The following is a 17,876-nucleotide window of genomic DNA, read 5'->3' as shown; positions in this document are numbered from 1 at the left end:
CATTGGTTGTGCTAAAAATCAATTAAAACTGAAATGAAAGGACTGCAGTGTTTAGGGGTACACAGGAAAATACTAATTGTGGTTATTGTTGGTGTTCTTCTGTCTCTCTTCTACCTTTACTACTACTCTGCTCTGTGACACTCTGTTGTGATAATACTGCTCTTTGTCTTTTGCATGCTGGCTTGTAAGGTTGGATAACTTCAAAATGTTCTTTCTCCACCACACTTATATTTTCATCTTCACCTGCTAATTCAGATGATTTTGATGAAAATACTTTTTGTTGTTTTTGTTCTCATCTCTTGCTAGCACGTGCATTTGATTTCAAAGCGTGTGAACAAAAGAGGCAGAATATTTTTAATACTATTTTCTTTTTTCAACACAGCTGTTAGTAGGGTAATATTGATGAGATAATGTATCTATTTGTGGAGATCAATAACTGTAATATGATGAAACTTTGTTTTAGTAACATTACCATTCATACTCCTCAGTAACATAGGGTTAGGGTTAGATTTGGTTGCTCGGTCAGCTATTTGTTGAGAAAGCAAAAGTAATTTAATTTTAATTTAATAACATTCCATTGTAATATTACGTCTTTATAATAATAAGCCAACAGAGATATACAGCTTGTTATCAAGGCCAACATCAAATGGGATGTTATAAGCCACTTGTTTTGCTGTAGTCTGGCAATAAAGAAAGGCCCAATGAAGTGGAAGTGATAATTGATGTATTTCAGTTGATGTGCATCATTTCATGCCCTAACCCAAGACCTCTCATTTACCTTAGCCCTCTCCAAAAGAAAGAAAGCAGCTATGGTCTCTGCGTCCTCATGTGATGCTCCAAAATTAAAACAAGGTTGGGGGTAGGGGCGTCAAGGCAATTTGACATGCCTCATAATGCTTTTAGTATGCATTTAGCCATTTAAAACAATTGGTGTACTTCGCTTTCAGTGTGTGTGGGTCTGAAGTATCCACTGCAGTACCACCAGACTACAAAGCAGCTTCTTTCTGCTGCTTCTGGCTGTGAGACTCCTCAGTTCATCAGAAAAACCTTTTTCAGAATCCAACCTGGTGGCAGGCATTAAGAATGGAAAAGCCAATCTTCTTGCTTTAGCAGAAGACCTCAGTAATATATGAATAGTCAGTTTTGGTAAGTAATTAACATGATCAGTGTCTGAGTGCCAATCTTTCCTATTAATTATCACACGCCACAAAATCCAATACAATATCATGACTAGTTAGATTGATATTAAAACTGTTCCGCTGGCTAAATCTTACCTAACACAAAACAAAACAAAAAGTATAAAATGTGACTTTAAACAAACTACAATTTTCAGTCACCGACTAAAACTAAGGCTAAATGTATCCCACCATCCAGTAGTTGTGGAGATAATTCACTCTAACTTATCAACATTGACCAGCCCACAAACACTACCATCCAGAGCCACAGCACCACCAATAATCATTTAAACAGGTAGCCAAAGTACTTTTACTAAAAGAGGAAAAATCCACTCAAAGTGATTAGAACAGACTTAAGTGTTTCTGCAAAATTTTAACTTACAAGAATGTAAGTAGATATACAGGACTCATGTGAAATTAACAGACTTAGGCCTATCCTGTTACTTCTGCTGTTACCCTATCCCTAGTCTCAATGTGCTCTTAATTGGGTAATGGCCCTCAGGTATGGAGCTGCGGGGCCTGGGGGGAGATCTGTAACTATGAATGGGGCTGCCAGATCCCGTTTGTGGACAACAGAAACTAACGTACGTATCAGAAGAGGCTTTAGTCGTTCGGGGCCAGTGCATGCATGGAACCTGCTATTGATAAAACACACCGGCATTGTTGGGCACTCATCGTGAAGAATTAGTAACATATTGTAATCCACTGGATTTGCAGAAGATGTTCCATCTGATTTGTCATTTTTTACATATGAAGTAATTCAGGCGACATGTGTACACATTGTAGCCATTCCTCAGCCATGCTCTGGGCATTCTGGGAAAATTCTTCTCTCACTTGATTTGCCTAGGCATGTGGAAATGCTCCATTTGGCGGACCATCTGGACTCTAGATAACCACTACCCCTTCATCCCAAACAGAAATGGGACACACTACACTACACTACACGTGCACAAAATGGAGGGATAGGCCCAAGATTGCTTGGGAAATTCTTCTCCATGTAAAGCAAACTCTTTGTCTCAGTGATAATCATATCTATAGGGAAATGTATAGATTTACTGTTAAGATGATTTTTCCTTTAATATTACTGGTGCAGTTCCCATTCAAATTCAAATCTATGCATTTTATAGCTGACTACAGTAATAATAGCATGCACTTTTCTGAGATCAAATTGCACCAAATTCGAGACTGCAATTACTTTGGTCCTCAGCAACAAACCTGCCAAGAATGGGGCATATTGCCTACTAACCAAACCAGCTGCCTCTTCTGCACATGCTGCTTTGCTCCCATTTGTGACACTGTGGCCTGCTCTGCCAGTTAGCTTGAATAGAATAAATCCCAGGATTCAGACATTTTCCTTTTAGTCCTAGTCTTCACTAAATACCTGATTCTTCAGCAGCTAAATGCTCCACTGTCTTTTACCAGCTAGTCAGCTGCCTGCTCCTGAAAATTACGCCAATGAGAGTAGAGTCTGTGGACTGTAAAATCAGCACAATCCACTAAAAGAGGCTAAACAGCTCTTTAGAGCTGAGAGGGACTGCAGAAGTGATGACTCCTTTAAACAATAATATGTAACTACAGATCAGTGCAGCTTTAAATAGTGATGGAACATGTGTGTTGTTCAAAGTAGGGGCCATCCTCCCAATCATCATCATCATCATCATCATCATTATTATAGAGAGAGAGAGAGACAGAGAGAGAGACAGAGAGAGAGAGACAGAGAGAGAGAGAGAGAGAGACTGAGAGAGGGAGGGAGAGAGAGAGGGAGGTTTGAATGTGATCTGATGTCTTTTGACAGTTTGGTATTTGGAATTGAAAGCGTGGAGCATTATTGTATTAATCATGGAAGGGAGAGAAAAAATAGAAAGCACAACATGGACATCCTATTTGTTCCACTTTTGTCAACACGTTTCCTCACACAGTCCAGCCTCTCTGTCTCTCTCTCTCTCTGTCTCTCTCTCTCTCTCTCTTTCTCTCTCTCTCTCTCTCTGTCTCTGTCTCCCTCTCTCCAAACAGAAGCAGGGTAACCAGCAGTGGATGTGAGTGCAGACAGGGCTAGGGGACATGGTTCTGTACATACTACACTTGGTTTAATTTGGGTTCAGTCTGACTGATGTGTCCATGGCTTTGGCTCATGCTGATCAACCCATCCCTATGCTGTTGTCATATTTATGTGGTTAACTGTGATGTGTTGCTGTAAATGGTCTGATCAAACTGTGGGATTATATAGTTTAACATTTTGTACTTAGGTGATGAATACTACAAATCCCTACTGATCTGCTAACTATCTATTGTTAAACCTGTTGATTATAATAAAAAAGGGATTATTAGTTTGCTTTAAGCAAGAAATAGTTGACTAGAGAAAGAAGCATTACTGGGAGTGAAGGGCTGTAAAACAGAGCTATAGCCGAAGTCACACCCCTTCCAAGTGGACCTCATGGGATCTTATTTCTGAAAAAATGTGGACAGTAGACCCCATTTAGATTGTGCCATGAATTACACATACAATATTTGAATTACAAAGATATTTTTTCAAATCAATAAAGTCACTGTTTGTCGTTAATAAAGTAAAATACCATCTAGTTTTGTGTGAAACTGCTCAGTGAGCTACATCTTCTCGCTTAACATAACCCTAACCCGACAAAAACATGGCCAGCGCCTTGGCACAGACAGAAGTATTAACAAAGGTGAAAATCACAGTAAATCTGGCCATATTGACAACTGCAGTTCTGTGAAAGGAGAGTTGGTCAGTTTTGTGAGCAGCTCTACAATGTTTAAGCTACGGGTTTTGTTGACGAGACGACGTCACTAACGCAACTGTTGGCTGTGTATTCTTTATAATTATGTATTTTCACAGTCTTATATTTCATTTGTTTTATGACAAACTGCAACTTTCTCAAAATGAAAAGTTGTCTTTTAAATTGACAAACATCATATGTATAATTCATGTCAAAATTCAGACGGGATCAAAAAATTATTTGTCTCTCTCAGTTCACTACCATACAAAGTTTTTCTGAAATACCATCCCTTGGACCAAAACGGGTCGGTGTGACTTCAGCTCTCTATGATGCTGCATAAAAATACATCCAGAGAAAAAAGAACTGGTTCGCTCTTTGTTGTCATTGTTGACACCATGAACTGGAGTATTAGGACAATCTTACTTGATAACACACAAAAAATCAGGATAGAAAAAGACACACTGTATGTCCTTGCTCACTTTGGGACATTAACCAAATTTTAAAAAAAGATAAATAAATAAAAAAAAAATCTGGAGAAATTAGTAGTTCAAAATAAATTGTATTGGTCAGAATAATGGATGATATATTTTTAACCCCCCATCTTTTCACTACCTTGAAAAGGTGGAGGTCATATTATATTCAAAGACTAGACATTTGTGTATTTCTCAACAGTGGATTTCCTTTTTGAATGGAGAGAATACTTGATTGTAGCCTAATATCTATGTTGTCATGCTAGCGAGTTGCTTCAGTTTGTACACAGTATATCTTTCCCTTGACGACCTTACTGTAGAAACACACTGGGGACAGAATCAATTGTCAAACTGCAGTGTCACTGAATGTCATGAGAACGAGCTCACCAAGACAGTCAGGAAAAAATAATTCCTAACGCCTGGGCAATAAAACAATAGAAAACTGATAGATCAAATGTGTGATAGTTTCACTTGAATGACTATGTAGTTTTGGAGAAGAAATTCAAGTGAATAAACAAGCTATTCTCAGAGGAAAATAAGAACACTGTCTGAAGCTAGAAAGGTGGCAGGGTCCGCCACATATAAACAAAGTAAAACAGTATAAATTGTGTTGTCCTTTAAGGTCAGTTTGTTTATTCAGTCATGAAAACAAAGAGAGTTCAGTTTAGGCAGAAAAAAATCAGCCAATGAAAATCTTTCTCTGCTCATTAACATTTCTTCCAAAAACTACAGAGTGCTCCTTTAATTGCCAACCACAATTAAAGCACATAAGCACACCCTAGCTCATAAACAGCCCATATACCCTGACAATGGAGTGTGCTTAGAGTGACACACAGACAGCCAATCATTTAACATGTGTTGTTCGGTTGCACCATCAACATTAGCAATCCTCATAGGGCGATTGCCAGTGACTACCAAAACACTAGCCAGCATACCAGTACAGTCACCATCTGGTTAGGTAGTGAGAGTGCTTTGTTAGATTTAGAAAAACATTGTGATTTGGGTTAAAATAACTATGTTGATTCTGTAACTTCAGTTACACATATAATTTTTTTTTTTGTGCAGAATTCTAACAGCTAACAAAACTTCATGTCTAATTTACCATTAGGAACCCTAATGTGCATTAATCCGCATTTAACAGTGCATGTGACCATTCAGGGTGGGTAAAATGTGACACAATGTTACACATACTATACATCCATATACACACTCACGTGCGCACACACACATACACGTACACGTGCATTGTGTCGCACTGAAGGGACCTTGGAGATTAATGACTGTATAGGTGCTGCAGTGCAGAGGGGAGGCCAGGGGAGGAGGACAAGAGAGAGAAGAGAATGAAGGGATAGATTTAGGAGAGACGCAGAAGGAGGGGGATGGTAGGGAGGCTGAGATGAAGGGGAGGAGGTAGGGGGTGTTAAGAGGAGCTGAAGAATGAGGCTAGGAGGAAGTTAGGAGATGAGGAGGAGGGTTTGGACTAAAATAGAAGGAGGCAAGGAAGAGGTGAAAGGTCAAGAGGAGGCTAGGAGGAGGTGGAGGGTTTGGAGGAGTCTAGAAGGAGAGGAGGTGGAGGAGCATGTTGTCTGCCTGAGCAGTTTTATTGTTTGCCGATAGGCCTGACTCGTGATGAAGTACTGCAAAGTCAAATAGGGCTTAGTCAGTGTGTGGGTTGTGGGGCTCCGTCCTTATGCGGACAAAATGCCAGTCAACATAATGTAAATAGCTACATTTTAGGGTGAAGACTTTAAGGTTAGGTTTAGTTGAAGAGAGCAGCTCACCAAAAAATTCATATCCAGTCATCGTCTCCTCCCTCCATTCTGACGGAAAGTCAGTTTCGCAGTCCACAAAACATTTCTGGATCCTCGCAGCAAAACAGCGTTGCAGCATTCTCCTTAACAACTGAAGTAGCTGGAGACTTGTTTTAAAATGCAACCAAAAGAGCGACATAAGATGCCTCCACACAGCCCTTCCATACAGATCCCCAATGTATTTGAAAATACGTTCAGACCCTCAGTACGCACTGGAGCTCATGCACCCACTTTAGATCTGGTGTGCGCTAATGCTTTTACATTGGCAGCTGCAGTGACGATTTTGTCTTAAAAAAGGGTGTAATTAACATCCTTTCGTCTTTTGGAAACTCGTTGCTTCCAGAGACTCCGATTAAGCAGTTAGTTGTTTTTCCCCAGCCACATCAGTTGCTTAGCAGAATGCTGCAACGCTGTTTTGTTGTGAAGCTCCCGAAATGTATTGTGGACTACATCAGCATGGGGGGAGGAGATGATGACTGGATTTGAATTTTTGAGTAACTGTTCCTTTAAGGTTAGGGTAAGGATTGGAGTTAGGCATGTAGTGGTTATGGTTGGAGTTAGGGTAAGTAACTGTACAACTATATCATGTACCCAAAAATAATGAAAACATTGTTTGTCCGTGTGTGTGTGTGTGTGTGTGTGTGTGTGTGTGTGTGTGTGTGTGCCTCACTCACTCTCACTACCTTAAATTTGGACAGAGCAGACCCCAAAAAAAATAAAAAAAGACAAAGCTCTCATTTCTGCTGTCCCCTCAACTCTTCCACTCTTTCATCATATTTATTACACCCGCAGCTGTCTGTGGGTGTAATGACACACACATAATCCCCCCCACCCATCCCCCATACTCATCCTCTCCTCCCTGTGACCCTCATTCATTTTACAGCAGCAGCACTATGGGCCTCCAACATTCACTGCATTAACATGTGCTTGTCTTGCGGAAGAATCCAATTTTCTGAAATGCCATGTAAACAAGAGGAGTGGTTTTAAGGACACAACTGAATTTACTTGGAAGGACATACATTTATGCACCTAAATAGTTTATAGAGGGCATTTCTACTTAGTGTTGTGCATGATGATGACCCAGGACAAATAACAGCAGTGAAAATAATCAATAATTGCTTGCAGCAGTGTGTTGTTTTACAATATGTAAATTATTCTGTCCAAAATCATTGAAAATCTATCTATCTATCTATCTATCTATCTATCTATCTATCTATCTATCTATCCATCCATCCATCCATCCATCCATCCAGGAATACATTGTGGTTTGGGTTAAAATCACTACACCAGTCGTGTAACTTCAGTTAAGAACATATCTACATTACGTCTGTAACTGTAGTTATGTTATGTGACATCAAATAACTTTAAATAAAATAACTCACTGTTGACACAAAGTGATGTATAACTATGCAAGTAAGTAAAGCCTAGTCATTAAAATGTTGAACTATTTCTTCGATAGAACTGGCCTGATTTACTGGCCCAGCTTTGTTGAGGATAATTTATGTTTCCCACATTGTTTGTAAAGGTTTACAACCATGATCTGTGCCCCTTTTTCACTATTCACTGAAATAGTAAAAAAAGTTTGTTTCTATTATAAATGTTTTAAACGCTTGATGTAAAATCCTGAAGCAGGCAGTGAAAGCTACTCATCCAGTGCATATGCCAAAAATATGTATTTCTACTTTCTACTTTGTTTTTCTCAGCCCATGACACATCCTTTTCCTGGCTGAGCTGAGCCAACTACCCTCCTACATGAATGGGATAAAAATATCTTGATAAGGCTCGCATAGTGTTTGTATAGCAGCTGAAATTGTGATGATACTCAATTCCAAAGGTATTTTGACCAAATGGCTCCAGTTATGACAGTGAAACGAGTCATTTCGCGGGGGTTGTTACGCACCTAAAAAAATTTATCCACCGTTTTACGGACACTTCTTTCACAATGTTAGCTTATGGGAACAAGTCGTTCTGGGGCACGGTGCATCACGTGATGATGTAATTAAATGGTTAATGCCAGGCTTTGAAGCCAGTTTTTGTAGTGGCCAAACTGTGTAATTACATCGTCAAGTGATGCACTAAGCATCTAAATTTAATCCCCATTCAAGTTAGCCACGCGCTGAACCAGAAGTTAGCCGGCTCGGTCACTTGCACATCCAGGCAACTGCATTTTCAAAAAGATTTTTAAATTACATTATTTATTCATGAATTCATTATTGTATTTTTAAATTATGTACTTATTGACTCTTTTATGTTGTTTTTGTAAATCCCTTTTTAATTTTGACTATTTATTGATGGATTAATAAGTCATTTATTATATTCATATTTATAATTCCTATTTTCATAGCCCATTAAAATATCAGATAATGAATTACTTTAGTCTATTATAGATTAATAATTTAATATGTTTACTAATTTATTAATGCTTATATTTGTTATACAATTAGTTACAGTTTTTCTCAGTCGCTTTGGTGCTTTTCTCACATCACTATTAACATTTGCACAGCAGTTAGTGCATTTCTCAAAACAATTAGTGCAAACTGCAAAACCTAGTGGATAACCTGCAAAAGCACCTCACTTGCTCAAAATGGATACTCCATTCCTCAAAAGCAAGTATTCATGTCAATGAAACTGCCAGTGTCATCAAAATGAGAAGTCTTGACACCATCGTTTGTGAACAAGATAGTGAAATGGCTTTGTCATGTTTTCATTATGACAGTTTATTCTCTCAGTGTTTTCCAATGCAAAAAAAGGTCAGAACTCAGTGACACTTCCCTGAAAATGCTCAAGACAGCACTATACACTACTTGTACAGCCATTTGAAAACTACAGTAAAGTTACACATTGCTGTAGTTAAGGGAGTAATTGAGTATAGGACACTGAATATGTACGTTTCACATTTTTACTGTATGCTCTTTGCAATTCTACAGCATTGTGCAAAAGAGAAATACACTACAGTTACTTATTTTCAACCTTATTGCATTGTTTGCAATCACCATTGAACAAATGGCTTCCTCTTGCTGCGGGGTAAAAAGGGGCCCTCTTCCACCTCTGCGAGGTTGTCTTTCAATCCTATGTGGTGCAGAGTGAAATTATAGTAATGTACAGTAAACATGAGATATTATGAGATGTTGGATTACTGTCCAATACTATACATACCTGTTGTCCCTACGAAATGTTTGAATGATTGAATTCACAGTGGTTCTTCCAACATTTGGTTGCACCCTCCGACCAGCCTCAGCCATTGTGAGGCCGTGATTGACAACATGGTCCACAACTGTAGCCCTAATTTCATTAGGAATCTGCCTATGTATTTGGCCTCTTCTCCCTCTTCCCCTGTTTTGTCCCCTTGCCCTTCCTCCCCGCATCCTCAACCCTCTTCCACGATGCTGACCTTCCACTTCTGTGTCACAGAATTGTAGAAATGGTACACACTATTTCCTGCTCGGTTCATATATGCTTGCCAAGTGAGGGTTCATGGGATTCATCCCTGAGTGACTGTGAACAAGTGGCTTGTTATTGGTTACAACTAATACTTCACACACCTCCTCGTGAGTGAAAGCTGAAGTTCACCTGAGAGCAATTGTTCAATTTAGGAGACATTTCCAGGAAAAAATGATGAAGAAAGGTATAAAATTTGTTTGACAGAATCTGATAACTAGTTCAACAATTTTGTATGTAATGACTCAAGCAATGAAATGAAGACAATTAGTTTTATTGGGAACGACTATTCAGCATCCATAAGTATAGTTCATTTTGACTGACATGACATAAGCAAATGATAATGTTATAAACCAGCAGAGAATTGTATGAAAGCAACTGATACATGTCCAAAAGCATTTGCAATTTGTTCAGAGGAAGGAGAAATTGCTACTATGATGTGCACAAATGACTAAATGTTGTGGAGGTTGAACTAATAGTTATGAGAATTTTCATTCTGATCTGAGAAAAGCACCAAAGCAACTGAGAAAAACTGTAAATGCTTTATTTCTATTTCCAAGACACTTGTGGTCCTCCATATGTGTGGCATCAAGTGCGTGCTTGAAAGTCCTTATCTGAGTGCCCCAGATCCTGATAGATGACCTTTTTATTGCACACAGACAATAACAAAAAAAGTTTTTAAAAAATGTGTAGGGATTAGAGGTAAGAGTCCAACTGAACTACTGGATTTTTGTTGATATGTTTTATTACTGAAAGTAATGCATAAAGGTATTTTCAGAGATTATAATTTTGACATCGGGTAAGAATCTAAACATACTATAAGGGACTTTTAACAGGTAATGAATAAGTCTCAGTGTCATACTGATGCCTCTTTATGACCCACATAAGCCATAAGACAACTGGCTATTTCTGTGTAAATATTATGGTTGTTTGTAATGTCTGTCAGATTTTGACTTATCTGGGTTGGGTAAATCATGAAATGAAAACAAACTTGCTTCACCTTCATCATATTACAGTTATTAATCTTACATAGACACAAACAGATGCATTCCCTTATTGCCATGCATCCTGCAAACAGCTGTGTTTAAAAAAGAAAAATTGTATGTAAAACATTTTGCGTCTTCCTTTTAATCAAAATTTTAACTGCATTATTATATTTATTTGGGGTAAATTTATTGTCATATTAATTGACTGGTAAAAAAAAAACTGTAGAGTGATCAATAATTTAATCATTAGTCATTAATTGAAAAAATGTGTTGGATTAATCAATAAAAAAGATAATCAGGTGTGGCCCGACAGGCGTCATCTTATTTGAGTGTTAATGTTTCAGTAGCCCTGCCTAATCAGTCGAGTGTGAGGTAGTTTGGATGACTGTTTCTCAAGAAAGCTGCCAGCAATACCAGAGAACAGTCTGTTCTGAACAGGCACACTTTGAATGGGCACTGCACTACTAAAATTTCATTTCAGATGGATTCAATGGTGTGATTTTTAAGAAATGGCCAGAATTTCCATTAGCAGTTCAGCATAGTTGGCAGCATAACTGCTAACTGCTGCTCACTACACTCTTTGCTGTAGCAATCTCTGGCTGTTGAGACTAGCTGCCATTAGTAAGTTAGCACAGTAAGACGTGGAGCTAATTGGCCCTATCAGCTGACTGAAGTCTGCCCGGACCACAACCTTGGATCATGAGGGGAGTCATCGCGGGCAACAGAGCTCAGCTCAACCGGGCGCCTCCCACTGAAAACGGCTGGACACCAGACTGGGACTGAACCCAGCCTCTGAGACTGACACATAACAGATTGAAGACAGGGATAATGTATGGAGGACTATGACCATGGGGACAAGAGGACACCAGTCAGGGACACGAGTGGCATCCAGCAGCAGAGGAGTAAGAGACAGTTGGTCATCAGCATCAGCAACAATATCATTTTCAGCTTTACTTTCTTTTCAACTCTGAGGAGTGCTAAAAGTCGTACAGCATCTTGTCCTGAGGGGACTGAAGCTTACAAAAAGCAACTGCAGCAACTGGTAAGCCTATACTACCCTGTTCTGAATTATGCATACTGCTACACTGTACAGGTGGCAGTCTGAAACCATTAAGCGCATTTGCTTAAGTGGTTCAATGAGTGCTTGGAGAAAGTATTGCTTCCAATAGCGAGCTAATGCTTCCTCTAATGCCAGTTGACAGACTTTTGCCAAGGTAAGGACATCAGAAATAAATTATAAATAAATTATTAAAGTTTGGTAGATGAATACACAAATATTAAAAGTCATAGCCTATTAAGAAATAACTTTTTATGGCTAGAAAAAGCACCAACTCTCCTTGGTCTTCCATTCTTCCCCTGGCTGGTCCCTTATCAGCTAAAGGCACAGATCTTTTCCTTTAAGAATGGATCCAGGTGACATTGAGAAAACAAACATTAGAGAGCAACCCTATGCTGCAAACATAAAGAAATGTAACAAACCTTTTTTTCCTCTTTTTTTTAAAACTCTTTTACATGTTATTTAGTTCAACCAGTAATTGTGGAGAGATTTTCGCTTCACTTTCATAATTATCGTCATTTTGGGGTGGAACATGATTGTGCAGAGAATCCTGGACGTAGCTATCCGTAGGGATTGCAATAAACTAATCGGGGTAAATTTCCCTTAAATCGGGATGAAAAAGCTGTGTAACTCGATAACGTTCAGTCCTACACTAATTTCCTGATTTTAATTTAAATTGCCATCTTTTCAGTCATTCCAAAATCCTAATCCTGTCACCGTGGCTGAGGGCTTGCCTTGCCCATTGTATCCCCCCTATAAAGGTGTGATTTGCAGATAGTAATGAGACAAATGTTACCAATATGTCTTTTGAAGCTTGTTCGCTCGAAGAGCTTGTCTTCCCTCTTCAATAGCTCTTTATTTAATTAAATGATGTATGATTGTGCAGAAAAAATAGAAATAAGCTCGTAGTGCTATTGTGTTGCTGACTGAGGCAACATTCATGGAAGAACTGAGAGTCGTGGGAGAATTCAGTTCATAGCTACGCCCAAATGTTATGTTCTGCAACAACATCATGTGTTGATGTCACCAAAACAGTTGAGTTGTGACACTTGTGTGCTATCTATAACTCCAACCATCACAAGAAAAAAATGATTTGAATTGCACCTTGATGACTCAACAGGGCAGTTTAAAATTGTCCAAACCTTACTATTATATCTGGAGTGGTTGGGAAAATAATTGTTTGCCGTGCTGATACTTGGCTGGTTGTTCTCAAACTGTTGAAATGGATCAACTAAAGTTTCCCAATGGCTAAACATTAAAACTAGTCTAAACTCAAACCACATTACATTTTATATATGACAAGGCTTGTCTGCTCAAATGATAATGGCTTACTAACTGCTGGTCATTGTACAATTCACAAACAATACCAACATTCTTGGAACGTGCACCATCACTTCTGTCTCGACTGCAGCCATCTGATCCTGGGACCAGACCACATAAAGTATTTCTCTATGTTATTGACTGTCCCTGCTGAGACAAACAAATATTAGCTTGAAATCTTCACAACCTGCGTGACGTGCAAAGGTGACTCTAAGAGCCACAGACGGACTTGTGGAATGTCAGCTACCATGGCGAAATGAAGCCTACTGTAAACATTGTTAAACTAGTCAAAGGAAGATTTAAAAAATCGGACAATTTGAACAAGGTAGTCTTCATATTGGATTCTTGTGAGATGTCCAAAATGCGGACTTGGTTGTCTTCCATTATCCACGTCTCTTCGATAGTCTTAAGATCCAAACAGACTATGATCCAGCTCCAACGGTTGGTGGTAGGGAGGTTGGCAGGGTTGGTGCAGGGTGTAATGGAGTGCTGCTTGATAGATGGTGTCATAGTTAAAAGGTAAAATCTTGCACATAGTGACTTTTAATTAAAGCATGCCTCTTAGTCTAAGGGAATGCTATATATATGTATATATAGCAAATCAATTTTATTTATATAGCCCAAAATCACAATCACATTGCCTCAATGGGCTTTACACAACACCAACACATTTTCCTTATAATTTCCGCAATATTTATTTTCAATTTTCAATGAAGGATATTTTTAACATACAACAAATTATGGCACTTGTTTGGAAGTGAACATTCCCACTTTTGATCATGCCACGGTTTCACAACATTTGAGACACACCAGTTTAGTACTGTCTTTTGGAAGAATGAACATATATTGATCCGTCCATTCATATAAAAAAGTTATATTTTCTGTCAACTTTCCTTTTTTTCAGTCAAGCCATGTTTTCCTCCATTCACATTGCCACATGTGTTTTCCAGTACACAATCGATTTGATTGGCTCATTTGAGTGACGCTATCAGTAAACAATCACTGTATTAACTGGATTAGCAGCGGCAGCAGTTTGTAGTCGCGACCTCCGTGAGAAAGGTGAAGATTATTGCATTTTCTCATTCATTTATCAGAAATTGGTCACAGGTCCGGATAGAACCGCCACTGGGTCCTCGCCCAGACTGCGGTCCGCCATTTTGTAATGCATGGTCTATTTGATGTTTTGACGTTAACACATACTGTATACCATATTAAAAGCATTACATACATCTGTTCCAATGACAGGATGACTGAGAAGATTATCATAGTTTTTGAGATTTAAAGTTTTGATGGATTACTTGCTTTCTCTTTAAATAATTCATTTCATCTCTCATAAACCTAATGTTCTGTCGAAGCAAAATGTAATGGTATTGGTAAAAGACTCCATGTCGCTCTGAAAACCATCCAAAACAATGGTGGGTAATAAGTTTAAAAGTTCTCATTGCCATGTGTGATTGTACCACGCAGATTTAAATTGGTTAAAAATAGCTTTTAAGTGACATTTGACTTAAAGAGGTAGTATACTGTTAAAATTAAAAATATTTAATACATTTTTAATTTATTAGGCAAGTTTAACTTAATTAAATTAACTGTTAATCTCCACACTATGTACTATTAAACTTCCTGCTGCAGAATGAAAGCCAGTATTGGCAGGCATTCCTCTCTCAACATGGAAGGTATTGATTTTTGAATGGGATATTAGGCCCTTTTTATTGGGATTTACTGCATATTGTTTTATTTACACTGTGTTTCTCTGAAAGAAAAGTCTTAGATGTTTGGATGTAAACCTATAGGGGGAAACAATTCTTTCGGTGGAGGACATGGTTTAGCTCATTACCAAACACATAGTAATCTGAAAAATATGTGTCTATTTGTATCTTATAGTGTAAAGTAAATAGTTAAATATCATTTTAGACACTAAAATAATCCTCATCCTGAAATACAGTTTAATCCCCGAACTGTATAAAAAAAACCTAGGACAGTCAGTTAATTCACATCTTGTGAACCAGTCATTTGATGTTGGCACCTTTGTGAGTCACAGAGGGAGCTGTTAATTTAGACCATGGAGTTTCATGCTGTTCAGGATTAATTAATTAGATTAAAGAAGCTTCCCTTTTGTAGAAATCTGTTTAAAGTGGGGGTTCCCTCTAGGAGAGGGGAGAGACTATTTCAAGCCCAATAAATCTAAAGGTTGGCATTAGCCATGACCTCTGTCTTTCTAATGTCTGGTGGCCATCCATGTTGCCATTATGGATAGCTAACTTGTGCTCTGCATTGTCAAGGTTAAGATGCCTCTGTACATTATTCCACAAGGACTTTTTTAAAGTACAGAGCCCCATGTTTTATTATTTACTGTCACATGCTAAGATGTAATAGGTTACAGGAAATGAAGTAAGAGCTATGGCTCTCAGGCTATTCACACTTATTAATAATTATTCACCTGATACAGTTTAGATGATCATTGACTATGGTAAGTCCATTGTATCTTGAAATGAACCGGACACAGTGGACTGGACACAGATGTTAGAAGTCTTTTCTTTTTTTTTCTTTTTTTACAAATGTACACTTTATGCTACAAAGGTGCGAGTCATTCAAGTTGTCTGTTGAGGGACATAGAAAGTTTTGTCTTACCACTAATGTGCCTCTGCTGTAACAATCCTCTTTGGGTTTGACACAGTAGTCATTAGCTGTGGGTAAGCTGTGTGCCCTTTACTTTTCACTACTAGTTGTGATTTTATCTAATTTAAGCAAATACAACAAAATGAAATGTACGAAAGTCAATAGCCCACTTACTGTCAGTGCAGAACATTTCTTGAATTCTGGGGTATGATGCATAGAAACAGGTAGATTTGCTGAAATTCTGCTTATGCATTTTGATAAAGCATAACTAATCCTACACAGAACCAACCAAAGTAGGTGACAGTGTTGAAGTACATCACACAGTTGTCTTATTTTAATGGCAACAAGCACAGAGTTATGATTGACAGATTTATCAACTAATCATTTTCTGGTGCCTGTGTGTCAATGGTTTGTTTCATGTATAGGCGGGGCTGCGTTGGAAAAATGACATGGATCCTGCAATCACGCAACAGAGTGGTATGCTTATGTGTTTGCGTCAGCACGGAGCCTACTGGCATGAAGCGCTGGAGCCAAGGATCTACCCAGGAGACATGAATGATTTTGGTGTCCATGTTCTCGTCACTTGACCAACAGGATAATCTGCTGAAGACATGGTGTGTTCCTTTTATTCAGGTGCTTAAGAGACCTGTTCTTTTCAGTATAATGGTCCTATCTATTTTGTGTGGAAGTGTGGGAAGACAAAGAGGAGCGCTGGCAGCATACACCAAATAAATTGAATTTGTTACATTAGAAGAGTAAAATGGCAAATTCATGAGGACTGAGTGCCACCAAGTATGTAGTTGTAGGGGAACTTTAGTCTGGGTAGTAAATTATAACCATAAAACGTAACTGTTGACAATCTTGAGTGCTGTCATGTGAGCAAAATGCAGAACGTTACCTTTTCTTAATGACAAAATAATTGGCACTTTTTATCACCCTTGTTCCCAATGGCTTATTGGTCAGTCACCAACAATGCCATGTGTGTGCTTCTTTTGGGGCTTTTCCATTGGCTACATCAAACCACACTGATTTGTGTTTCTATTACCACTTCTGGCGCCAAGTTGTGCCAAGCTGCCCTCTGGACTGGGGCCAAAGCATGCCTGTCTCGCCTCTGAGTGGGCTGCAGGTGACATCCCTTGACTTCCCTTCTCTCCCTCAAAACAAATGTGTGTTGCGAGACTCAACTCATGTCTGTACAGGAGACCAGAGAGAAACACATCTTTTGAAGTGTCTGTGTATTCAACTCTCAGTACTGCTAGCTTCTAGCATCTCTGCGGTTTAAAGCTTAGTTTCTCTCCTGAGTCCCTGTTTGTACTTCCAAACATCTGCTCTATTTTATTGTTTCATCATGTTTGCGATCAACTGTTTGAGGAGTTGTGTGAAGTTACTGCCGGTGAAATCCGACATTTCCAGATTCTGCTCCCTCATAATGAAAGTAGGGTAGTAGTGCAGGGAGAGTATATGCAGCAGCTTCTTTGACCACTATTCAAGACCCTGCCTTGCTGGCCTGACATGCTCAGTCAAGCCGAGCCAGCACATGTATGGAAAAGCCCCATATGTGTGCATCCTTTGGGTTCAAAATTTTTCGTTTCCATTGTGTTTCTTCACACCTCATTTATAACGCTCCCCCATCTAGCACGGTCATCATTAAATGACCCAATCTGCAGTGAACATACTGGCATTTGCTTGCAGTATTGTATTTAATGGCAGTTCAACAGTCTTTGCAAATGTGCCAAATTCCATTTTGTTTGGAGTAAACTGCCAGCCCAAGAGAGGAAGGAAGCAAGAGCATGAGAGAGTGAATAGGAGAAGACTGAATCAATGAGTGTGTGAGAGAGAGAGCGGGAGACAGAAACACAAAAACAAAACAGCATCGCTCTCATTGGCAGGACCAGGCGAGCCAGCCAAGCCTGACACCTCATCTCAAAGCATCAAAGCATGATGGAAAAATACCAGGGTCCACAGTGTGTATGTGTGTGTGTGCTGTGACCAGACAGTGTTTTCACTACAAATGCCCTTACAGCTCACATGGCCCATTGATAGATTATTGGAACATGTCTAGCATTTCTGTGTTAGTCTCTACAAACCAACAACTCCCCTAAAGGACCTCTAATCCCCTCTCTTAATGGAATCAAAAGACAGTGCTTAAAAAACCCAACACATATACAAACTAACAGGTAATCATAAAGCATTAGAAGGCAATCAAAACAGAATGATGTTCTTAAGGTTGTTTTATACAAATGTGTCCACATTTTTATAAGGTTT

The 17,876-nt window shown here is 38.9% G+C and overlaps 1 protein-coding gene across 2 annotated transcripts in view; it reads left to right on the top strand.

The window, feature by feature from the left end:
* The window catches only part of nat16 (N-acetyltransferase 16), a 51,555-nt gene that overhangs the window by 9,481 nt on the left and 24,198 nt on the right, over positions 1–17,876 (top strand). Inside the window, exon 1 of one of the 2 annotated variants that reach the window (XM_084343913.1) lies at positions 16,045–16,225. The exons of the other annotated variant lie outside the window; for it this stretch is intronic. Within the exon in view, the coding sequence (XP_084200039.1) occupies positions 16,167–16,225 (59 nt within the window). The 5' untranslated portion in view covers positions 16,045–16,166. Of the gene's footprint in view, positions 1–16,044; positions 16,226–17,876 lie in introns of those variants that run through there. 2 annotated transcript variants of the gene reach the window in all.

The sequence above is a fragment of the Pagrus pagrus genome (assembly GCF_965226575.1).
Source record: "Pagrus pagrus genome assembly, chromosome: 22".
In the NCBI taxonomy this organism is placed as follows: Eukaryota; Metazoa; Chordata; class Actinopteri; order Spariformes; family Sparidae; genus Pagrus; species Pagrus pagrus.
The sequence above is the reverse complement of the archived record's forward strand: the minus strand, read 5'-3'. Positions and strand labels throughout refer to the sequence as shown.